This window comes from Akebia trifoliata, chromosome 10, assembly GCF_017979445.1.
Source record: "Akebia trifoliata isolate Shusen 1 chromosome 10, ASM1797944v1, whole genome shotgun sequence".
Lineage (NCBI taxonomy): Eukaryota > Viridiplantae > Streptophyta > Magnoliopsida > Ranunculales > Lardizabalaceae > Akebia > Akebia trifoliata.
Genome location: NC_141384.1, coordinates 1,562,348 through 1,588,531, shown reverse-complemented (window position 1 = coordinate 1,588,531; position 26,184 = coordinate 1,562,348). Strand labels below are relative to the sequence as shown.

Below are 26,184 nucleotides of genomic sequence, written 5' to 3'. Positions count from 1 at the left end.
ATTTTCTCATTCAGTTTGTATAGTTATGCTAAAGGAATTATTTTGATTCAACCATCTCTTTATAGGCCCACCCACTTGTCGGAGCTTGAGACAAGTTCGTGCGTGCATCAGTATGAGTTCGTTGACCGTGCAAGGACAATCCATCTTGATTACAAATTCCATGATAACAAGAAATAGAAATAAATCAATAGATCTCCAGAGGAAATAAACACTAAAAACGTATTTTGCGATCATTAACAATCCCTAGATTTCTTTGGGACTGAGGTAAATACGATGTGAGAGGAGGATTGAATGGGGTTACTTAACAATGTTATTAACAAAGAATCCAAAATGAAACCAACATCACTTGAAACCTACATCACACACCAATCTCCAGAATATGTTTTAATCTGAAGAGTTTTAAATTAAAGAGGGGAATGCATCCTTCATTATAGAACTCTTACAAATCGAGATCAACAATGAACACAATTTCACGCAAGAGGATGCGATTTGTTTAGAGATGATAAACGAAGTGAAGTCAATTGTATACCAAGGAATGGAACATTAATGGTCCGTGTCAATTATCATCTCTAAGCATTAGCGACCGTCTCTAGTGGATATAGGACCACAGACTCGGAATGGAGAACGAAAAGCCTAAAAAAAAAAAAAGAAATTTGCCCAAACAAGCCAACTTTTTGTCTATCAAGTAGGGCTGTCAATGGATCTACTTGGACCCAGATCAAGTTTGGGGGCAAATAAGAACTTGATTTCATAACGGATCGATTTTGGATAAAAATGGCCTATATTAATATTTTTAGATCTAAAGATACAAATTATATTTTTATACTTCTATGAAATAAATAATTTCTTATTGGATCCAAGCCAATCGGCCACCCATCTTGTATCAAGTGGAATGCAAGTGACCTTAAAAAGTATCTGATTTGTCCCCTTAAATGTTTTAGATATTGTATTTACGTCTAAAGATTGAAAAACCTAGTTTTCAATATAGGAAAATTCCCTTGATTTGTTCCCTGAAATATTTTAGATATTGAATATATTTATATTTAAAGTTGGAAATATCTTAAGTTTTCAATATAATTATAAACAAGTCCAAATAAGATTTTTTTTTTTTTCTTCCAGTAAGTTTATCAGCCAATTTTGCAACCACAAATCCCAAAGGAAAATGCCGAAACATCGATTCTCTCATAGAATCGCTGACATGGATGTATGTACAAAACCATAGAGGCGTTTCATCGAGATACACAAGTGAAAAGCACAAAAGAAGACAGATAGCCAACAATGGTATATACACATTTACAAATCACTGGGAAAGAACATTTGTAGAGACCGTGTATCCATTCTTTGGTTCTCTGCTCATATACAACTTTGAAAGAAAGGCTCACATACATCACAAGCTCTTATCCCCAAATTAAAAAAAAAACCTTCATGTTCTTCCAATATATACACCCCATGTAACCGACCATATTTACAATTCATCAAAAGTCTTCTTGTCCTGTACAATACTAGTTCTTCCATGCCTGATAGATACCAAACTATTTACAAATTTCCCATCTTATTCTTCCCTGGAAACTACTCGGGTCGAACACTTACCAGATTAGGTAGGGCTGTTGACTTAAGCACCTTTATTTCATTTGCCGTCACCTTGCAGGATTCCAAGGACAGTGATCTTAAATTCTTCAATGGCTTCAAATGCTGTAATCCAGCGTTGGTTACTCGCGAATTTGAAACATTTAGAGATACCAATGCAGTCAATCCTGTATTTGAATAAATTGAGACAAATTATTATTATTATCTGATTTGGCCACAAGAAAAAAAAAAAAAAAAAAGGACCGGGGATGAATGAGAATATACTCTAGAGTTGTGATAATCAGACTCCCCCACATGGCATACTCAAAATACACTCCTGACGTGGCATGGGCTACAACCATAGATTTTATGCCTTGGGATGCACATCTACATAGACTTTATGGGGATGTGTATCCCGATGCATAAAATCTATGGTTGTAGTACATGCCACATCAGGAGAGTATTTTGAGTATGCCACGTGGGGGAGTCAGAAAATCATTACTCCATTCTCTACACAGATGAAGCAAAGAGTGAAAAGAAAATAAATATTCGGACAGAGGTGGTTAAGATACCAGATATTAATTCCAAAGTTTTATCTGTCAGGTTGAAGTTTTGTGACAGATTCAGTAGTGTCAGAGACGAAAGATCTTTGATATTCTTCACACCAGCATCAGTTATTCTTCCACCGCATATCTCCAGGGATCGAAGGTTCTTGAAGTCTGATTAAGCAAAGAAACAATAAAGAACGAAGCAAATCATATTAGAACAAGTAGCTTTGTAATACTACAACAAAGTTATACATCAATAATCAAAGATGGGATGACTGTTTTGGTGATATTGTATTCTTAACAGACAAGGACAACCCTTAAGAAAGAATCTCGAAAAGCATAATTCTCTCATGTAGGACATTGAAGTTGAACCAGTGGAGCTCAAATTCCTCATACAATAACTAAAATTACTAATGTAGGGAGTGTGTGATTACACGTCTTCCAAGAAGCTAGGGAAAGATTACTGAAACAAAAAGGTAAGTAGGATTGGAAACTATTAAGTATTGCAGTAAGTGATTTAACTTACATCGCAAACAGTTGGTTCCAAAGTCTGTGATACGAGCTCCAAAAAGATCCAGATGAGTCAAGGAGGTCAGACCTGAATCAACAAAGCCAAGAGGAAAAAACCTATCAGTGCACGTAAACTGAAAATTCGCAAAAAAATTGCAGATCATCCCACATGCCACCTAAGAATCACATTTGTCACATTATATCCTCAAAGATCATAATTATGGATTCTCATAATCTAATTCATTTTACCGACCCCCAAATAACTGTGATTACACTATACATGACAATGATGACGATGACGATGACGATGGCATCCAAGTATTGAATTTTCCATTATAATTATATTTGAATGTGACAAGTTTTTAATTATTTCTCAGGATTATAGCCACTATTTAGTATCAGTCATACTTTCACATTTAGAGATAAAAAAGGACATGACCTTATCCTTGAATCCAAGGCTTTGGAAGTGGTTTTGTGTACACTCCTTGCAAGGCTTATTGATAGTCGAGAGATCTCAGTCCCTAATTTTTTGGGAGTTAAAAGATAAAAAGGTCCAATTATTCCTCCATCCTAAGAAAGACTCCTAATAAAATATCTCTACTACCTTCACGAAGTAAACCTCGGTATAAGAAATACTAATAGCTGAACCACTAATAAATTCAAATGAATTGAACTGATGAAATATCCCAAGCATGATAAGAAAACACAATTTTGCAAAACCAGGTTCAGCTTATGAGGACATATATGAAACTTACATAACAAACATGCAAAGGCACTATCGATCTTCAGAATACACGCAAATGTGCATGAATATCCAAAAATGCTTACTTGTAAGAGTCGCAAGCCCAGTATCTGTAATTTGGCGAGCATCCAAATTAAGTGATTTAAGAGAGGTCAATCCAGACAATTTTCTTAAACCATTGTCAGTAACTACAGTGAATGACAGGTTTAAATTCTCCAGATTCGACAAACCTACATAAGAAAGGAAAATATAAAAATCAGGCAATGTTTTGAAGTATAGGACACGTATGGTAAAATAAAGAGGGAAGCACTAGCAGGTGCCAGCTAGCTTATTTGGTAATGTCTATGGGTGATGATACCATAGACCTGGGTTCCCACCAGCACCAAGAAACTGATCTTGTTGAAAACAGGCTTACCAATCAAAAATAAAAAGTAAAGAGAGATTTTATTGCCAAACCAACTATTTCTAATGGCACCCAAAGTCATATGTAAATCACCAAAGAATTGGCACACATCTTGGGGTGCCATTAGTAAAAGTAGTTGTGGCAATAGAAGAGATCTAAATAAATAAACAAATAAACAGGACATAATAAACATAACATCATCATTGATGTGGCGTCTCAATAGGAAAAGAGAATCCCCAATCCCAATCATCCTTTTTTTATTATTAATATCCTCATTGAAGTGCAGAAGTTGGCAAGCATGAAAAGAAAGATGACTAATATAGATTGGATGATAGCTCTTAGTTGCGACTTGCATGCTCTGGGAGATATAAAATGCTAGGGCTTAAGTTCCAGCTTTTGTTTGTGAATATCAGAATGTTTGGGGTCTAGACAAGACTTTCCTTTAATATATAATACAAAGACCTCCTCTTCTTTCCTGAAAATGCCAAAATAAAACTGCTGATGCAACTAGACCACGATTTTTTTTCCTCCTTGATAAGTGGAGCATTTAAAACAACAATATGTAGCACTAGTATCCAAAGATATTTGTGTTGGTTGAGAGAGAGAGAGAGACCAATAAGTGTCAAGTCTTTACCACAAGCATATAAACAGACAATACCTTGCTGCAACATAGAGGCTAACATAAAGCCTGTAAACCATCTTGTATCACCCAAAATGAGTCAATGCCAACTCAGGTACTGGCATGTGATTAGATACAGAAACTTTTACAGCCTAAAAACCCACTACAAGTTGCAGGTAATCATGGATATATCCAGGACCATCACAATCTAAATGAAACGCACCCGTGTAACCAAATTGAGTTCAATATAACAAATCAAATGGAATTAGAAAATGAAACATGCTGCCTACAAAAATGTAAAGTACAGAAATAATTCATGTACCAATTCCTAAGCACTAACTCACTTCCTTATCAAGAAAATGCGCACGATGTCATATAATATACAAATTTGTTATAAATAAATAAAAAATGGTCGTATCATGAGCACAAAAAATCGAAGAATGCCTAACCAGAGATATGATGGAGGCCATTGCTTCCAACTTCAGTATCTGACAACTCCAAACTTTTCAAGTGCAGAAGACCTGAGTTTCAGAAACCAAAACAGGAACATGGAGATGTCATCGTCACTATCAACCAATAAATTAGAATGGCATCAATAGAAAGAGCAGAGAAGTTCTAATGCTTGTTGTACTTTCAGTTACCCTCGCTCTTTTCATGAAGAATAGGCAAGTGAAATGAAGAGTAGAAGTCAGAAAAATATCTTTTATGTAAAGTTCGGGGTTAATATTATAACTGTCAATATAAAAACAGAGAGAGAATAAGTGAACAAGTCAACAAAAGAGATCTGGGTCTCAAAAAGCAACCTGCCAAGTTAACCAACCCTTCGTCACCAATCTTACATGAATCCAAGTTCAAGCTCTCCAAATTAGTTAAACCTGAAGAGGATGAAGAAACATATTTAATTATAATTTTTCAAAAAACAAGCCTGCACACACAAGTTTCACAATTTGTCATTCCAACTTCTAGAAGGTGCCCTCCACAACGTCTGAAGGCCCCTGTGAAATCCCACATTTACCCATTTAGAGAGAGGGAGAGCACCTTTAAGGTGTACCAAACATGCATCTGTGATATTGTTGAAACCCAAGTTCAATACTTTCAAATTCTCAAGTCCTGAAAACCATGATTGGATGGAGTAAGTTCATGACTAATTTTAGTATTACGATTTATTGAACCCAAACAAATGTGGCCGATAAAATTTAAATAACGCACCCGAAAAGTTCTCACATCCATCATCAAATAGACAGCATCTGTTAAGATTCAAATATGAAAGGGAAACAAGAGCTGCGCAGAAAAAATAAAGCAAATTTAGGATGCTGATAATAATAATGATTGTAGCAGCAGTAGTAGTAGTAGTAATAATAATCTCCTGTGCAATACAAATTACAAACATCTAGGAAGAACAGATTGACCGAAGGATGAGGAATAAACAACGGATTGGGACCAGAAGAATCACCCAAATGTGATAACCCAGGAACAAGTAGAAAAAAAGGGGAAGAAATTGGCTGCTGGAAAGTCCATATTGAGCCAGGTCATGATCTATATGCAATCGAGTTTTATTAATCCCATGATCAAGCCTAGTTTGAAACTACAAGCTTCTGTTTCCAGGAGTGGGTAGTACAACCATACAAGGATGGATCCAAGTGCTAGACCTGCTCAATCCCAAATCTCGGGGTAGTGGAACAGGGCTACAAAGGACAAACAATAAAGCTTCATCATGGGAATTGGAAGGAAGTGATGCTCCTATAGGTGCAGGGAGAAGTGTGGTTCTATAAGCTCTGATTGACTCTCACAATGGAAAGAACTTGAGACATGTTGGACGCATGTCAAGTTCTAACACACAGCGGAATCTGGTGTGACAATTTTGGATTTCATCTTATGATTATTGCTTTTACATCTTAGGTTTTCTAGAGAAAATAAAACATTATATACCTCACTAAAGTTCTGACCCGAGATGATACACTTACTAGGAGAAGGTCTAGTCTAAGAGACAGCACGATACTTTGAACCATGATCACTTATATATAACCTCTTGTCAACAGGTATATGACACAAATATAAGATATCCCATCACATTATCAGTTATTATTCTCACTACTATGCAAAAAACAATTACTCTGCTTGATAACATTAATAATAATTTGTCTGCCTATGAATCTTATGCTCAGGTTTTGCCAGATCTGACATTCAGTTCCCTATTGATTCCAATATCTATGTAATTTAATGTTACAATCTTCAAAGCTATTACACACTTAAAAAGAGAATGAGGACCTGAAATAGACTCCAAGCATGCAGCAGTAACAGGGCATCCCTCCATGTTCAACAAAACAAGTTTACGCAAACCTGCCATCATACAAATTATGATCCAGTACATCCATTCTAGAAGGCAAACAAATAAATGGCTAACCCAGCAAAGAGGTCAAATTATACAATAATGAAAAAACTTAAAAAGCATGGTAGGTCGAAATAATTCCAGTGAAAAAGAAAATAAAACCTCAAGAAGAACAACCAGCTCTAGACAAATGTAATTTTGATTAAAGCAGAATCAGAAACAGATACAGAAGAGGTGATTGAGATCAAGAAGATGAGCAAAAGCCAGACAACAATAAACAAAAACTAACTACCCTTGAGAAACAGAAGCTCCCATATGAAGATGACATCCTCAAAGATAAGGTCTGGAACTCAAAAGACAGCTTCTATACTTCTTTGCCATCCAGTTTGCCAAATTCCTATCAAATATCTCTTTGGCTTCAGTCTCACCAAACTCCTCTAATGTTTTGATTTTTCCCCCTTTTAGAGCTTTAATCGGCATATAAATCTAGACCATGTACAACTTTATTTTCTTTTATGTCTAGTTTATTAGCAAACCAGCTTCTAGGAATTTGGTATTGAAGCCATATTTTCATATCTTGAAGGAATCAGCTGATTACAGTATACATGCTTACAAAATAAGGGGCTGTGACCTGATGCAGGTCTGGGATTATCCTTTGAGAAACCAAATGAAGGATACCCTCCTGTGAAGAAGAGATGAGAAATCTACCCAATATGCTCATTACAGGAAATTCCTGATTATTGAACCAGGTGAAAGTTCCACCCCCAATAGGGAAGATCGTTCAGAAATTATACAATTGACAAGAAAAATACTGTAACTGTGAGCTGTAAGGGATACCATAAACGAAAATCCCACGTGATGAATGAAAGGACGAAATGAAAAGGGAAGGAAACTCAAAGGTTCTGATTGATTCACTGGAAAATTGTGGAATTCTCATAATTCTGTATCACCTTGTACAGTTGTACTCATTTTTGGTACCACAGGAAAAGTGGGTCCAGTTGGAAAAAGAATCTAAAAAATCGATTAAGAAAAGGAAAAACGACTTCTATTTTTAAAAGAAAGGAAGTTGTGCTTGCGCAAAAAAAAAGGGAGTCAGTTTATAAAGTTCCATTGCAGTCTCCATCGAAATGAAGCGAAAACAACTTTCTCAACAGCCGCCTCTCAGCTTCGTCATTTGGGAACCAACTCCCACCTTCGGGATTCAAGTCTTGGGCTTTTTTGGTTCTATGCTTGTTGGAAGTTCCATTGTTCAACCATCTTTTATCCAGTCTTCATTTTTTGCCTAGATAGGTTATAAGATTGATTAGTTGATCTTTTAACTCAAACATTTCCTTATCAACAACGAAATGGTCTTGTGTTTTTTTTAAGTCCTCTAGCCAAAGTAGTGCAAAACCCTTTTTTTTGTGTGTGTGTGTGTGTGTGTGAGCGCTTCTGGCTGACCTAACCAAATAACTGGAAAACAGTCACAGGAAACAAAGTTTAGGAAATCACATTCCAGAGTCCAGAAAAATAATTTTCCCACAGAAAACTATTTCCAGCAAACCCAAAACAGTTGGTGTGTTGTACACTTGCACTAACAAAAATAGATATCTACATAAATGAATTCATGTATGTCTTATACAGTGCACTAACCAATTGTATTTTGTAAAAAAAAAATTATAATAAATAAAAAACTTGAGTACCCTTTAAATAAGAAACTCCTAAATCTGTAACCTTGCTGCAAGAAATTTGCAACTCCTTTAAATTTGCAAGCCCTGAACCACAATTGAAATGAGTAAATCATCAAGTTTGAACTGACAGAGAATTGACAAAGAGCGATAATAATACAAAATAAAATTTTATACTGGTTTAAAAGTCATAGAGAAGACAATCATTGATAAATCCAAATACAACGATGTTTGAGTTTTGCATTTACACCATTGATTGGCTTTAATATCTTTCTTGTTTGCCGAACATATAGTGAACATTTTTTACTGCATGGCATGTGACGCCATGGTGGAAAGTTTCACACCATCTCCAAATCTCTTGATCAAAACTGGAAAAAAAAAAACATTGTTTCCAGAAAATCCAATACTTCGGGATTGTCTCGGCCATGATTGTCTCTGTTTTTATCCTAACTGAAATAATTCCTCAAGGAGATTTTAAATCCTTGTCTCACTCCACAATGAATTCCTAGGTGAGCCATGGCCTGTGAAATATAAGGTGGATAATATCCCGTCATCTGGAGACAAAAAAAAGGAATGCAGGTCAGCAAATACCTGAGAGAGGCTTCATGTCTGCATCTGTTATGCAGTTGCAACATCTGATATTAAGAGATTCAAGTCTTGTTAAACCTGTCATAGAAAACAAATATATAAATTCTACCCAATTAATATGCATGATTGTTAAAACATGCAACAATACTTGCAAAGTTAGCATGGTAAATAATAGCTCTGCACAGGGTCCTAGTTAAATTGCTGCAAATAGTTAAAAAAATTCTACTACATGAAGAATTGAAGATGCTGACATCCCCTCAAGAACCATTCATTTATAGAAACATGTAAACGTGCAACAATAGATGAAGTTAACAGAGTTTTCTGAAAGCATGACAAGAGAAATGAACTTTGTGAGTCAGAGTCTATTTATTGTGAAATTTACCTTCAAGATGAACTAGTCCACCATGAATCTGTGAACATCGCTCAAGATCCAACTTTACCAAGTTTACTAAGCTGGCAAGGGAACTCATTCCTTGAGCAGTGATGACATTGCTCTTTTTAAAACTCAATGATGTCAAGTTTGAGAGACCTGAAGGAAACAAATCAATCTTAATCAAATGCAAGAACAAGCTAATGCCAGAAAAGGTAAAATGGTAGCAACAATTAAGAAACGTGTGCATAAAGCATCCTTCCTAAGGATGACAATGCTAATTAAATACCACTAGTGTCAGAATGAGAATATGAGATTGAGATCATCTCTATCATACTGAAGCCAATGCTACACCCAATAACTTCCCAAACTTGGGTGCCTAAAAAATAATAGCAAAATCAAGATGGAATAATTAACAACCATTTTTATCAGGAACTGAAAGAAATAGGAAAATGAACTCAGATTATGATTCATCAAATAGTTTGTCTAAACCCTCAGAACACATTAATGGTAATTGCAGTTACAGAAACAAATTGCTGAAATAATCAACGTCACGCCCAGAATTTGGTACCTTCTTCTTCCTAGTTTATTACAGTTGATAAGAAGGATATGCATAAACATACTCCCATATGCACAAGGTCTCAATAACACATGAAGAGCCTTGTAGATGGTCAAATACATTTCTAGATTCCAGCTGGCACAACTTATTGCAGCCCAAAACTGCATTCAGCAATCATTAAACCTTGTCATGGCTGACACATGGTAATTAACTTCCCTTACCACATACTTTCAATTCAAAATGGTCCTTCATGAGAACTATATGAGAATTATTTCAAGCATTCAATAAGGACGCTAAAAACCCTTAACGTGATCGATAGACATCATATATACTGAACTAGTTCAATTTACTTGGCCTTTGTAGCCATTGGAAAACAAAAGATCAAAAAATGCATTATGTCAAAATGAACATCTCACCAAATCATGAAATTGTTGGAAAGTGGTTCCTATGTAACATATTTGTTCACACATCTTAGAAGTTGCAGAAATTTGAAAGGAGTGAAGGATGTAACCCAAATCTCATCCTTCCATACGAAACACTGGAAGCTGATCGGCATGAATGTATGCATAAGAGTAGATAGGCATCAACGCATTGCTCCATTTTTTTCGTTAATACAGATTATTTGAAAATGGTGACGTCTTCTTGCAATCAAGTGTGACTAAATTATAAGTTCTTTAAAAGATTTCAAACAAAATTGAGGTCACAATCATCATTTCCTTACTCTGATATATCCTAATCAATAAGATACATCTCAAACATGACTTCCATGTGTAGGTTTGTGCCAAAGAGTTGCTTTAATCAGTTTCAAGAGAGCCATCTTCGACATCAAGGTACTTCATGCACCCAACTCTCTATTGTTCAAAGACATACTTCATTCAACATAAGGTGTTGCAGAGATAAAGATTCTTGTGAGTTGGATGCAGAGTACATTGGTGCTGAAGACAGAATAGAATGCCATGAAGTCGAGAACTAGAACTAAGAGTAGTCAAAAACTACTGGACAACAAATTAACATGTTCAGCAAACAAGAAAGACACTAAATCCAATCAATGGTGTAGATTCGGAAAATAGTGATTGAAATTAGATTGCGGGAGAATAACATGAAGCTTTAGTGTGACGAGTGTCACATTAGAGGGAGGGAGGCAATACCACAAATGCGGTGTAGCCCGTGGTCCGAAATCTGGTCACAATAGTTAAAACATAGTGCTTCAAGGTTCGTGCCTTTTTCGAGGGGAACAAGTCCAGAATCAGTTACATCAGAACCAGAAATATCAACAGATAGCAAAGATGAACCCTGTGAAGAGATAACATCCATCCAACTGTCTGTCACACCAGGGTATTCTCCCAAACAAACGTCCTGTCGACCAAAAGATATAAATCTGTAAAACTAAGCCAGGATATTAAATGCTAATAGTGAATGGTTAGTACTTAACGCTTGGGTTCTGTTGACTCAAGATACGACACAAGATCTTGAGTGTGTAACTGTAAACAAAAAATCCAATGGGTCAAAATTATCCTTGAGATAAGTATAATTGGGATATGTATTTTTTATTTTTATTGGTAAGCCTGTTTTTAATGAGTTCACTAACTGGATGCTGGTGGGATTTGAACCCAGGTCTCCAGTATCATCACCCAAAGACTTTACCAACTAGGTTAGCTAACACCTGCTATTATCGGGATATGTATTATTGAGATGCACATAAAATATCAACTGTTGGATTTTATGTTTACACGGTCAAGTATCTTAGAGTCATATTTCTTGAGCCAATGGAACCCCACCCAATACTTAATAGTTGGGTATGATTTTGAACAGTAAGTCATCTGAAGGGTTATTTACCTGCAGAGCACAATCTCGAAATGCTTCAAGAGAAACGTCAGTCAGACAATGGGAACACACCAATTCATTGAAGATCAACTGACTTATATCCCTTGGAAGCATAGAAAAAGTTTTATAATTATCAATGTCCTGTAACAGAAATGAAACAGAAGGATCAGTCAAGACATAAGGAGTCACAATTCTAAGGTATGTACACATGCCAAAGTACAAAAAGAAACCTCGCATATTTTATGGATGCATAGTTCCATGAGGGATGGGCAGCTGACTCTTCCCTTTTGAATATCTACACTAGACCGAGTGAATGAAGTCCCCAACCATTTTGAACTGCCACTTTTGCCGTATCTTCCAGAGAACCCTCTTTGTATACTGTCTTCTATAACTAATTGGTGTCTCTTCCTTGAACAAGCTCCCCCCATTGTGTGAAGATTGTGCAAATACTTCAATAAGTCATTAAAGGCTCAGGAGAACAATATAGTACTCCATTTAGTTCCAAAAGACACAATCTGTGGCCACTCTATTCATCCTATAAAAATAAACATGCACAAATATAATCAGTTATCCCATATGTTTGATCACAGTTACTAGCAAATGCCTTTCAGAGAAGGAAAAAAAATCACCAATTCTGAGAATGTTATGTCACATCTTTGTGAATAAAGCACAAAACTAATGGGCGTGTAAACTGTTTAAGTTCATTGGCAAGTTTTTCACTAAAACAAATATTATATATTTCTGATACTAAGCTGTACATACTACGGAAGAGATCATAAACACAAAATCTCGGAAATAATCGTCCACAACTAGGCCAGTAGGCTTAGCTCCTTAAGATGGCATATAATACTTGTGAGACTCAAAACCTTTTCCCTCTCCCCCTAACCATTGGACAACTCAATAGCAATTAATTGGCTTATTAATTAATTGGTTTATTATGTATGTAATTCATTTTGATACTTATTCGATGTATCAGAGGAGCTCAATCGCCTACATCTTTCGCAACTCATCAGTCAAATAGCGATGAAACAACTAAATTTATAGGTGGAAGGTCTCTGAGAGCCATGATAGATCACAAAATTTCGATGATTAAGTCCAACTAATAACCTCAATTGCAACAAAATGTGATATAAAAAATCAAGCTTTTTTATGTCTTGCGACATCGTCTACGAATTTGAGAAAAAATTATATTTTTTTCGAGAATTTTGGCCTTAACGATGGAAATTATGCGTCGACTTCTCGATCCACACTTGAAAATTTTGAGGTTTGAACTAGAGATGAAGCAGAAACGGATAAATTTCAGTATAGATCTTCAGAACAACCATCCACACATTAAAAAATTAAAAATAAAATAAGTAGAACATGAAAATCAATTTAATCGCTAATATAATTGAGGAAAAAAAAACTCGAAGATCATTTTTCAATGGATACCTATTAACAGTGAAAATGAAGAAAATCGAGCAAAAACAATCGAAGATCGTCGCAGAAAAATATAAAACATACACAGAGACATAGAGAGTGAGAAGCTCTCGATCAATCAAACGAGCTTATTTATTACGTTAATGGATACTAAAGATTACGAGAAAAAGACCTGAAAATTTTGCAACAACAGATCAAATCATCGATGCGATTTTTCAAAATCGATTTCTCCACGCGTTTCGTCTCTCAAGACAGAGAGAGAGAGAGAAGCACGATCGCTGTGTGATGGAAGAAATGAAACAGATTAAGCCTTGGTTTAGTGAACCAAAATCTGAAGCATCTGATCTTTGCCACGTGTCAATTTATTCAGCAAAGGAGCTCTGAGATTGTTGCTTCGGGAGATGGATAAGTATGAGAAGAGTGGACCCGACAAATGCTTTATTATTAGCCACGTGGCTGATGCCTCCGAACTTGGACTATTATAAACGCAAGCAGCATAGTAAATGCTGACGAAGGAAATTCACGAATTTAGTACGGCAAGTGGCCTGTTCTGTGTCTTTTGTGGGACCGGACATATATATAAGTAATGAAACATTCACGGGTTTTATGTGACTGCCAACGGGTCGGGTCAGGCCCCCAAAAAAATCTTTTGGATCAATTGACTTTGGATCCGGATCAAGGATATGGGTTTCTGGATAGGGTGACTTATCGTTTCGAGAGCTGAAAATGAGTTATTTACGATTCCGGAGACTTTTCATTTTAATTATCAAAACGTGAACAATTACGTTTTCGTTAAAAAAAATTCAGCTCCAAGTGACTATTTTGCAAGTTCAAAGTGAAATTGTCACTTTAAACCTGCGAAATAACCACTTTAAAAGCCTCTGAATTCGTTATCGTTCACATTTTGATAATATTAATATGAATAATGAGTTGGAATCGTAAATTCGTAAAAAATTAATCACTTTTTCATAAATATCTCTTCTAAATATAATTTGATAAATATTGGATAGATTTTAGATCAATCATGTCCAGTATGTGAGTAAAATATATAGATTATTTAGTTTTGTTTTTTTTGTTTTTTCCAATAATAGGGTGTCCGGACTTACATCCAACTAGGGAGATCTGATGAACCAGGGCCGAACCGGGCATGTGCAACACTTGCACATTACATGTGCCAGGTAAGTGAAGGAACGCTCTTGCGGGTGGCACCAAGGAATTATTGCTCATGCTAGGTATTGAATGAACAACCTACGAACTCTCATTGCTTATTAGATGCAAAATTGCCATTGAGCCACCCCCCTCAGGGTTTATTTTACTTTGTTTAAGTGGAAAATGCATGCCTTATATTCATTTTTTAGGGAATTTCTAAATCGGTAGAGAAAAAGTTGAAAATTCCAAAAATGATAGATTGATCATTTTAATTAAAAAAATGATAAGCTTCAATTTTGAAAATTTTCCAACTTTTAATGCATGTTTGGTAAATCAACCAAAATTCTAATATCAAAGTGATTAAATAAGGGTGCTTCTATTTAATAATTGAGTCGTGTTAAAGTGAACTCAAGACTATTTCTCACATTGCACATCTTGACGTGAAAGTGTATAGGAACCATAGATGCTTTTAACTCCTATCGTATCAATTGCAAGTTGCCCTCAATATTATTCTAACCCAATTTGTGGACATCACCGATATGCTTATGTTAATTATTCATGCTTGATTCCACCAAAATCGAAGATTGTTGGCTTTGTTATACCTCAACTTTCACAATAACACGTAAATATCAAGATGATGTGATTGCATGACGTAAAAAATTAATGTTAAAAAAAAATACATGAAAATACCCTACTTAATAACATATTAGTCTCTTAAATATCCTTGGAAGATTTTTTAAAGAAAAATACCTAAAACACTCTTTTAATAACTTTACAAAGTGTTTGATCTAAAAATATAGGGATTCAAATAAAAAACTTGACCAATTTATTTAGCTATTAATATTTCTGTTAAAAATAAAAAATAAATATTTTATTTATTAAAAATTATTTATAAATTCAATATAATTTTATTTGACTCATTTGTGTCGACTTGTTAATTTTTGAGTTGAATCAATTCGATAAACATTCAAGTCGAGTTTTAAAATTATATTTTAATTATTTAAAATGATTTATATATTTTAATAAATATAATGTACATAGAACAAATTAGTTTGATGATAATCATACTCATCTCCATCATCATTATTATTATAGTCATCATGATTATCATCATCTATATGATTTAAAGATTACTAATTTTAGTTGGAGAAACAATTTTTTTTAATGGATATATGAGAGATGACCATACTTAAGGGGCATGTCATTAATTATAAAATGTACGAATAACTCAAATATTCTCAAATAAACATGTTTCTTTAAACTTTAAAAATCATTGAAAAGGTAATTATGGCATTTTCACTTTAAAAATCCTTTTTAGACTAATGTTTGATAAATTGGGTACTAAAGAGTCCATATTTTTTTGGAAGGGACTTTTTGATTCATATTTTCAAAAAATAGGTCTTTGCGATTATTATCCCTAAATAAAATCACATATGAGATTTTATCATTTTTTATAGTGTTGAAACATCACAATGAATTAAACACTTAATAACCATCTAAAGGTTGGTGAGATGGCCATAAACACACCTCACGAAACAGAGGTCATGAGTTTGAATCCTTCTTTCGAGGCCACCTTTGCCCTTCAGGGATTTATCTCAAAAATTACTTGGTGTATCTTGGGGCTTAGTGCGGGATTGCACTTACCCCAAGGGTTAGTCGGGTGCTTTAAGAGGTCCCAGTCCTTGTTAGCAATTTCCCGTTTAATTCGTGAAAGATTCACAATATATATATATTTTTTTTTCAGTGAAAATATTATACTTTGAATTATTGAATTATTTTGTATTTTAAGTTGAAAAAGAATAAAAACACATTTTTTTTTACATGTAACTATAACTTGTCGTATGTTGTAAAGAGTAACATAAATTCGACTTTGGAAGCGACCATGCTTCAAAATTTTGGAGGAAACCACATTTTTAGGTGATAAATGTCCCTTTCATCTTTAAAAAAATAATGATATACCCATCTACATTTATGTGTGATACCATTTTAATTTTTCAAATTGATGATTCGTCCCTTGACTTTGGTCTTTATTTATAAACCAATGGAACAATAATCTCAATGGCCTCATTATCATCACCATCATTATTACCATCACCATTATATCATCACCTTCATCATCACCATTAACATCTTCAATTTCATCATTACCATTACTATTAACACCACTATCATATTTTTAAAATTTTGAAATGAAATAGATAATACATGTATAAAACATATGTCACATATTTACGTTTATCAAAATTTTGACCAGATTTTTGCAACCCAAAATCAGATAGAACTCGAATGTTTGGTGTGTTCCGAATTGCTAACAAGGGTCCCAATACCTTGGTTCAAAGTATAAAATTAAAAATTAAACACCTAATCAAAGTTACTTATGTGAGTAAGGTTAGTCCGACTAACTCGAAATCTTACTAAAAGTCATTGGGCCCACATGAATTATCACATTGGCAATCCATCGCCACAGCCCCCTAAATTTCATGGAACAACTTACATTGTAACAAAAAAAAACAAAAACAAAAAAATTGTTGGGCTTAATCCAAATCTTTTAAAATGGACAACTATGAACTCCCAAATTCAAATTAATTCAACGGTGAAAATAATGTTGTTTTTTTTTCTTTGAAGTTCTTAAAATTTTGTGAACTACATCTCTATGATGTCCGATCCATTTTTGGATGCCACATGGATGGTCGGTCAACCAAAGAAGTGTATCTAACATCAGTCCTTTATAGTTATAGAACGTATCATAAATTGTGTTTGATAATTTGACTACGTAGTCAAATGGATCGGACATCATAGAGATGTAGTTCACAAAATTTTAAGAACTTAAAAGAAAAAACAACAACATTATTTTCACCGTTGAAAATAATCGACTACCCTTACACGACAAGTTCGGGAACCGCATATCTACGCTCCTCGGGATATCGGGCTGCACTTCCCCATAAAAAGTGTATCTTGAGGGAACTATGTATCCCGAGGAGTGCAGATCTATAATTTCTAAACTCGTAACGTCAGGTAGTCGATTGAGTATGCCATGTGTGGGGTAGTCAGATCATCTAAACTCAATCAATAAACACCAACAAATTAACTTCATAAAACCATCATGGTTTTTGGGCCGTTGAATAGCATGGACACTGATTGGCCTGGCCCGGCTATTCCACGACACGAATTGATAGAAGCAACCAAATCAAAATGGGCCTTATGGCCCATGGGTCGTGTAGCATCTCCTTCTGAAATTGGTCCAAATCGGATACTGCCATGTCCGAATCCTATTTTTCAATAAAGTCCAATGAGAGATGTTTGGGGAGGAATCTAGATTTAGCTAGAAGTGATGCTACCTTCCACAAACCAACAAAGGCCTAGTACCCTGGAGTGACGCAGCAGACTTTAACGCCTGCAAAGGCAAGGTTTAAATACTGCTATTGAGCCAGTCTAGGCCATTTATATGTGGAAAAATTACTTAAAAATCTCCCTTACTTCTTGTGATAAGTTAATGATCGATTTAATAGACTTTTTCTTTTTTAATGCCATTTTCAATCCAGGAGATTGATAATTCAAATGGTCTAGATTGACAATAAAAATCCTTGCGATCAGCATTTGTTTCAATCATTGAGATTGGCCTTTTATAGCAATCACGTTCAAAGACAATAAATTGTCAATCTCAACATTCAAACGTGAATCATTGAGATTGACAGTCAAATGGTCAAGATTGTCCTTGTTACAACATTGGTTAATCTAGATCAACATTTCAAAGTGTCAATACCTACAATTTAAAATCCTCGAAACAAGGGATAGGTCATCAGATTGAAAAAAATAATAATCCGACTAGTCTTACTAACTTAGTAAGATTTCAACTCATATTAAGTATTATTCAATTAACCTTGTGGCATTCAAAAACATGATCCGATCCCACAAGATTGTAGACGATAAACTTTAATTTTAAAATTTGGAGTTCTATGACAATTTAGTAGTTATTTGTTTTCAAAATCTTGTACAAGCTTAAATTTTTTTTCTTCTTAAATTTGAATTTTTTTATAAAATCCAGAGGACAGTGGTGTTGGATGGCCAACATGATAATTCATTTTAGCAAAATGATTCTTAGTAAGATTTAAAATCTTACTAATTAAGTAAGGAAATTCATACAATCATGAATGGTATAATCAATTATTTTATTTTATTTTTAGAGAGCTTCTATTGCCACACCAAATGTGTAATAATTCGTTAGTGGTTTGCATATGAATTGGATGACAATAGAATTTCTCTAGTTTTTAATGTAATAATAAAGAAAGCTTCTAAAAAACGCAGGGGGGTTAGCTGAGATGGTAAGACGCAATTGGGGGTGCTCCCCAAATTATGCTTAGAAAACTTCTATTGCCACACCAACTTTTGTATACATATATATATATATATATATATATATATATATATATGAATTGGTGTGGAGTTAGCAAAAGTTGATGTGACCATAGAATCTCTCAAGATAAATCAGATAAGACATCCCATTGGGGGAGAGGGGACACCTGAGCGGCCAAAAAAATTGAACGAAACCCGCCTTAACAGCGTATGAAGTCTGCACTGACAGGCCATGAAGCAATAACCAAGATGCACAAATTCTGGATAAGAATTAACAAGTAAAGAAACCAACCAGAGAAACATCAAAAACCCTAAACCCCTTCTCTCTCTCTCTATCACACGCAGAGCAGAGCATCCATGGCTACAATGTCGTTAGATTTAGCGACGACATTTGTAGGATTACTAAAGCGAAAGGCAACCACACCAAGGCTTCAGACCTCAACCCTTCCGCTTCTATGGAGACACAGAACTCTTCCTTCTCGTACTCTTCGAACATCTTCAATCGATTTAAAATTTGTTTCGAATTCCTCATTATCGAAGAACCGCGTTCGTAGATTTACATCTGCAGCAGCGACAACCCAAAGCGAGAGTTCCGATGTTTTGACGAAAATCCCTCCAGATGATCGAATACCAGCTACAATTATTACTGGGTTCTTGGGTTCTGGAAAGGTAATTTGATATTTGACCTAATTTTCATGGAATTTGAAAGCGTAGATGTTTGTAGAGCACCATTTTATAACCATTTGATTCTTATTTTTATCGGATTGAGCTACTACGTAATGGGTTTAATTGATTGAAGTCATGTTAACATTATGAAAGCTAAATTTTTAAAAATTTTCTTACAGCATCATTTACCACTATTTGATTCGTATTGTGTTATATTTGATTCTGTTAAGTACATGTCCTCACAGATAGTCACATTATTACCCTTCAGGCTCAAAATTTTATTTTACTCAAGAAAGATTGGATTTTTAGGAAGGTCGAAGATGATGGGTTTTGGGAAGAAACCCAGAAACTTCATTTGTATATTTCTAAAAATTTCCCCATTTTTTGTATGAAACTTTCCCGAATTTATCGGAATTGAATTCCTGCTGAATAATTACCGAATCCAAACTTTGTTATGATAGTCAGAATCACTGCAGCTAGTGAGTCCTCTCTGGTTACTCTGAAATATCATATTTCATGTATTTGACACTATTATTTCAAGCCAATAATCCAAAGTGGGTTTCTGGAGAATCTTTTTAGCTTCTTAACTAGAAATTGTAGTATTGTTTGCTGTGTGTAGCTTAATCTATATTTGTTATGCAAAGAAGCCATGAGGTAAATGGATTGGTAAGCTGATGTTTAACTTTTAGCTAATTAGTCTATATTGTTTTCATTTGAGCAGACAACCTTACTTAACCATATTTTGACTGCCGAGCATGGAAAGCGGATTGCGGTGATTGAAAACGAGGTATGGCTTGGATATTAAATGGTTTATTATTTTTTCTTTGTTGCATTTGGTCATTGAGATTAGGTGATTATTATGTTTTGCCTCCTTTATGGATCTAAAAGTTGAATACTTTTGTGCGTGTCTTCTTTTTTTTTAAGTTTCATATACCATTGCTGGGTGAAAATTTTTTGGAGGCAATTATGAGCATGGTTTAAGGTATTGGTGTCAAAGTGTGTTTCACTGAATTGAAAAGCTGAGACATCTCAAATGATATGGTATGATACACATATAGTAGACGACGAGATAAACTGAGCCATTCCTTAAGATAATCCCTCCAGTTATCGTTCCGATCACCGTCGAGATTGATATTTCTCGCCGTAGACATTCTGAGACGGAACAATGCTTATGAGCATGGTTTAAAATATCGGAATGTATCGGTTGATATGTCTCGGTATCACCCAAGAAGAAACAATGAATGTTTCGGGAATGTATCTGGTATGTCTCGTAATATTTCGGTTTGTATCAAATGTATTGGCTGATTCTGTATCGTTTATTTCATTAACCGAAACATTCAATCGATACGAATTTTAAACCTTGCTTATGAGAAATGATTATCACATGGGTCATGCGTGTAAACAATTCAGTCAGTCATGAACTAATGTAGAGTTCCACATTTTTTTTTTCTCGTGTTCCAACTTGCAGTTTGGTGAAGTGGATATCGATGGTTCTTTAGTTGCTGCGAAAACTACTGGGGCTGAGGACATAGTTATGCTTAATAATGGTTGTCTCTGCTGCACCGTGAGAGGTGATCTTGTTCGGATGATTTCAGAATTGGTTGCTAAGAAGAAAGGGAAGTTTGATCATATAGTTATCGAGACTACAGGTAGGTAATGCATTCCCATTGTAGTGAATGCAACTGTTAAGATATTCATTTCTAATTTGTATTGTAAGGATATGCCACACTTTTTAGAAAAATTGACACCAAATGTCTATTTCTTATGTATCTGAATAGGTGCTCTCCGTTAAGCTTATCATAACCTGTAGGCTATCCTGATTTGCTTTCAAGCTAACTTTCTTTTCTGGAGTTACTTGGTTTCTGAAGGTTGTATTTGTTGAATTTTTTTCCAAGTACATCTAATTTCCAAGGTTCTTTTGTTTGCAACTTTGTAGGCTTAGCAAACCCTTCGCCTATCATCCAAACATTTTATGCTGAGGATCAAGTTTTCAACGATGTCAAGCTGGATGGTGTTGTTACGTTGGTTGATGCAAAACATGCCACTTTTCACTTGGATGAGGTTAAGCCCAAAGGAATAGTGAATGAGGCAGTCGAGCAAATTGCTTATGCAGACCGCATTATAGTAAACAAGGTAGAGATATTGTTATATGTTTGTTGTAATTGAATTTGGGTTTGAATCTTTTAGATTTTGGTCAGCCTAAGCCTGGACCGTTACAATTCTCAAAAGCCAGAGCATGATATTCACCTTTCGTTGGGTCATGATTTGAAGTTCATTCCCAGATATGGGCCATCAGATTGAACCCAGGTCAACACCTCCCGAACAATGTGGTCTGGGTAGTGAAAACCCAATGCAACACCCAGACCACCTACTCCCTTAGTGAAGCCATGGATTAAACTCTGATTGATGTTATAAAAAGTTATGTTACCAGCTCTCGGTTGATAACAACCAAGAGTGTTTTTCATTTATGCTGTTGTTTTCCATGTATTTTCTTAGAAAAAGCATATTCTTTAGGGACTAATGGGTTTTTCTGCCTTGTCCCTAGACTGATCTTGTCAGTGAGCCAGAAATTGCTTCCTTGATCCAGCGGATAAAGGTTGGAATTGGTGCTTCTTGCTTATTTTAAATGTGCTTTTTAGAATCCATACCTTAACTTCAATAGTATATTTTCTCTCTATTTTAATTGTTTCATGAAACCATGGCTGCATGTAGAATATTAATCGCATGGCCCATTTGAAGCGGACCAACTATGGAAAAGTTGATTTGGATTATGTTCTTGGGATTGGAGGCTTTGATCTGGAGAGGTTTGTTTTCTTCTTTTCTCTTTGGTACAAGATATTCAGTGCCTGCATTTTCAAATGTAAAGGAATGGCGATCTTATCGTTTGTAGTCAATTTAGTTCTGCGAATGATTTGTGTTATGCCCCATGCTTTGAAATAAGGTAAATTTTTAATTACTTTTTAGCATCTGAATATAACAAAGGAATATTTATATTATCAAAGTAATAGTTTTTTTTTTATTGTTATTTTGAAATTATTGTTAAAGCCTCAAGTCATACGGTGGAAGCATCACACACATGGAATATTTTTTAGTATAAATATTGCACCTATCAAAGAACAAAATAAAATTGAATTCTACCAAAATTTATTTATGAATCAAATCAATTGATAGACTTCATCATTACTTTATTTTTAGATGCTCTAATTATGTTGCACAAGAATAAGAAGACAAAAATGAAGAGAGGAAAACATAGAAAATACGGTTAATGCATAGCTTAACAAAAAGAAAAATTAACGTGAGATGTGTGCTCTGGCCAAAAATTGGTCTGAGTCACACCTCATACTTTCAGCACACGCCTCGTGGGAGCTTCCTGATCTAAGCCATAGGCATTAGTTGTTTTTTCCTTGTTCCTTAGGGTTTATAAGCCTCATCTTGAGGCGCTCCTCGAGGTGTAGTCTCAAACGCCTTTAAAAACCCTACTTCATTAAGATAACTTGGGTCATGACATCAACCCCCCCCCTTCCCTTTTTTTTTCTTTCTTTTTTTTTTGCATTATCATTGTTTGATTCCAAATGCTTTTAAATTTTCTTTTGAACTTATTTGTTTCCATGAACTTCGTTATCAACTTTCATTGGGACATTGCCAGGATCGAGAGTGTTGTCAATGCTGAAGGTTCAAAGGAAGACCATGATCATGATCATGAGCACGAGCATGATCATGATCATGATCATGACCACGATCACCATCATCATGAAGACAAACATGGACATGGTAGGTGTCAGCAGTTGCAGATTTCAGCAGTAAAAGCTAGTAATAGAAAGATGGCATTTTATGATATTTGGCCATTATGTGCATATAAATTAGTTTATATTAATTGGTTTATCATGTCTGATCCCTCTGAATTGTGTTTTTTTATTGCTTCTGTAGTTGAAAAAATTATGAACTACTCACCAACTACTTTCACCTTTGTTTGGATGCTTGCATTTTTGTTTTTCCAATTGAAATAGACGTGATATTTTAGGCCATGAAAAAAAAGTGGTAAACATTTTTAGAACGATGTACTTGCTTTTTGTTAAGATTGTTAAATTCACACTCGCTTGTCGGAAAAAAAGAAGAAAGATAGGTTCACATTTACTGAAGCATTGCAATAATTCTCATGCTTGTAATTCGATGACTGTGTGATTACATTAGGTTGGATAATGAGAAGCAATTGGGTCCATTGCTAGCTCATGATGATGTCCCTGGAAGGCTGATATCTATTCCTTAATGCATCCTGAAGGGTATGCTTCTAAAGTACACATACAGACACGTTAGTAAGTCCAAGAGCTTAACAAACTTGCTTCTAATCAACATTCATGCTTGATCAACCTGTATGGTAGAAATTGTGTGTCGAGCCACTAAGTTGTGCCTTCTTTGGATTAGTAATTGAATATAGGATTAAATGGATAAATCCTAGCAAAAGAAGAAATCTCAAAAGGTGAAGGAGGCCCTTGTGAGCTAAACATCAAAAGCACAAATTTAGGAAGTTGATTCCCCCCCTCCTTTAAATATAAAGTGTTCTACACTCCACAACAATTTCTTATGGTCTCCTGATATATGGTCCTTCTGTTTTTGGTCCTATATTTCTTATCAATTATTATTTGTTCATACTCTGGTATTCAGTGGAGTATATTTGTTAGACATGTAGTTAATCTTTGTTTCTCTAGAAGTGCATCTTGCAAGAATGTTCATTTTTTTTGACAATATGGCATGCAGAACATCACCATGCCTCTTGCAAGACTGTTCATTTTTTTTGACAATATGGCATGCAGAACATCACCATGCCCATGATCACACTCATGATCCTGGCGTTACTTCTGTCAGCATAGTTTGTGAAGGGAACCTCGATCTTGAGAAGGTTAGTGGTTCTTGCTTACTGTTTATTTAAATTTGGATTCCTTCAATTACGTTTAAGAATTTTGTTGAAACTTCCGCTACCAAACATTTATACCTATTATTTTGTGTGAGGGGGGGTGGGGGGTTCATTACGACTTATGAATGGGATCAAAGCACATTTGCTTTATCTTCTCCTTTTGTTACTGCCCTTTGGAGGAATCTGTGGGTCTAGAAGCCAAGGAATGTGTATAGTTGCATATGCTGCTGGAGTAGCAAAAATCGATTCATAGTACTTAGCAAAAAAAAAACTGATACTATATTACTTCTGACCGTTGTTATATCTACTACAGGCCAATATGTGGTTGGGTACATTGTTGCTGGAGCGTAGTGATGACATATATCGTATGAAAGGTCTCCTATCAGTTGATGGTATGAATGAGAGATTCGTCTTCCAGGTTAGTCCCTTACTTTCCAAAACATTATCTTCTTCTATGATTGTATTCCGAGTACTTTTCTCTTATTACTAGTCAAATCAATTGTGTTCTACTTTGCAATTAAGTACCATTTTTTTTGCCATTCATCAAGTAATTTTTTAGAGTTTTGTTTGGGGTATAAATGCCACCTTTCAAGGGTGTTCGGGGTTGGTTTCTTATGGACAGGGTTTTGAATGCAATGATATGTTCTCAAGTTGATTGTTCTATGCCGCTCTTCACCAGTTTCCTTCCTTTGTATGGGGCTATTATGAACCATCTAAGATGGCATCATTTTAAGAAATAAAATATAAAATAATGGAGAGCATTCTTGGATGATATTGTGAAAGTGGACTATTTAAAGTATGGGAAGAAAGATTGTAGTTTGTAACTGTGTTGCTTGTGCAAAACAAGTGGTGGGACAGTAGACCATTTGGTTATCCATTGTAGTTTAGCTAAGGAAGTACGTCTGTAGGATATGTTGGATAATGCTTAAGGGTCGTGATTGTAGTTTGTTACTATCTTTTACCAACAAAAAAAATTACAGTTTAGTTTCATGGTTTTCTTTTTGTAATATGGTTAAATTTTATGGTATTGGCTTGATTGATATCTGATATCCATTGTTCAATTTTGTTCATGGATATTATTCATTCTGTTGATTGTGTTTCAATTCCTTGTTTTTTTATTGATATCGTAGGGAGTTCACGACATTTTTCAAGGCTCCCCGGATCGATTATGGGGCCCAGATGAACCAAGGATAAACAAGATCGTGTTCATTGGGAAGAACTTGGATGCACAAACCCTAGAGAAAGGGTTCAAATCTTGTTTACTTTGATTATAGTTGTATCACCCTGCCTGTCCCAAGGGGGGTACTAAACTAAATTATCTATACATGGACGGGTGTACTTTGTTTTACTCCAATTAATTAAAAATCCCCCCCCCCCCCCCCCCCTTGTTCAATTTTTGTTTTTGTTTTTTTTTTTTCACCCATGGGGTGAGACTAATCCCCCAGTCACATGCACCGCCCCGTCGGAAAGAGTCAAGGGTCAACCGGACCCTAGAGGATGCCCCCAAGGAATTCATTGCTTCATGGGGTTTTAACACTTGACTTACCCTTTTCGAGGAGGATTTTATCTAAATTTTGTTCCTTTAATTTAAGATAAAATGCTCTGAATGCAATCAAGCTTCTGTCCTTTTGTCTTGTTCTGAGTAGGTGGGTTTACAAATTTGATAATGGTCAAGTGTTTTTTTCTTTTGCTTTGTAATTGTTTACACAATGATGCATATACCACAAAACATCATCATTTTCACTAATACAATTCACGTGGACTCAGGATTCATATTCGGACATGGCAAAGTTTTTACACTAATCGATAGTCTCGACTGATAATGTATTTGGGATTGTAATAATTGTAACGATTTATCATAAAATCACCTTCATCAAATAAAATAGAGGTACATAATTGGAGAATAGAAAGGTAAAATAACATAGGATTCCAATATCCGATTAAATAGATCGACTTGAGA

General features: G+C 35.1%; 2 protein-coding genes across 4 annotated transcripts; one reads left to right on the top strand and one right to left on the bottom strand.

The window, feature by feature from the left end:
* Positions 1–1,267: 1,267 nt before the first annotated feature.
* LOC147392646 (uncharacterized) lies at positions 1,268–13,474 on the bottom strand. 2 transcript variants are annotated; one of them, XM_086455650.1, is made up of 16 exons: positions 13,317–13,474; positions 11,956–12,260; positions 11,738–11,866; positions 11,050–11,257; positions 9,355–9,501; positions 8,976–9,050; positions 8,400–8,471; positions 6,657–6,728; positions 5,598–5,669; positions 5,427–5,498; positions 5,192–5,263; positions 4,838–4,909; positions 3,453–3,596; positions 2,641–2,712; positions 2,139–2,285; positions 1,268–1,754 (listed from the first exon to the last, which is right to left on the bottom strand). In XM_086455650.1, the coding sequence occupies exons 2-16, from the start codon at positions 12,151–12,153 to the stop codon at positions 1,570–1,572; spliced, it is 1,737 nt and encodes a 578-aa protein (XP_086311776.1). In that variant the 5' UTR covers positions 12,154–12,260; positions 13,317–13,474; the 3' UTR covers positions 1,268–1,569. The 2 variants fall into 2 exon arrangements, with proteins under 2 accessions (XP_086311776.1, XP_086311777.1); XM_086455651.1 differs by lacking the exons at positions 5,427–5,498; positions 5,598–5,669.
* A 5,330-nt stretch (positions 13,475–18,804) lies between these two features.
* On the top strand, positions 18,805–25,585 carry LOC147392645 (uncharacterized). 2 transcript variants are annotated; one of them, XM_086455581.1, is made up of 10 exons: positions 18,805–19,315; positions 20,034–20,099; positions 20,781–20,961; positions 21,249–21,445; positions 21,858–21,908; positions 22,025–22,116; positions 22,959–23,083; positions 24,124–24,209; positions 24,538–24,642; positions 24,847–25,310. In XM_086455581.1, the coding sequence occupies exons 1-10, from the start codon at positions 19,004–19,006 to the stop codon at positions 24,877–24,879; spliced, it is 1,248 nt and encodes a 415-aa protein (XP_086311707.1). In that variant the 5' UTR covers positions 18,805–19,003; the 3' UTR covers positions 24,880–25,310. The 2 variants fall into 2 exon arrangements, with proteins under 2 accessions (XP_086311707.1, XP_086311706.1); XM_086455580.1 differs by lacking the exon at positions 24,847–25,310 and adding an exon at positions 25,355–25,585 and having other exon boundaries at positions 18,806–19,315.
* The last annotated feature ends 599 nt before the right edge of the window (positions 25,586–26,184 follow it).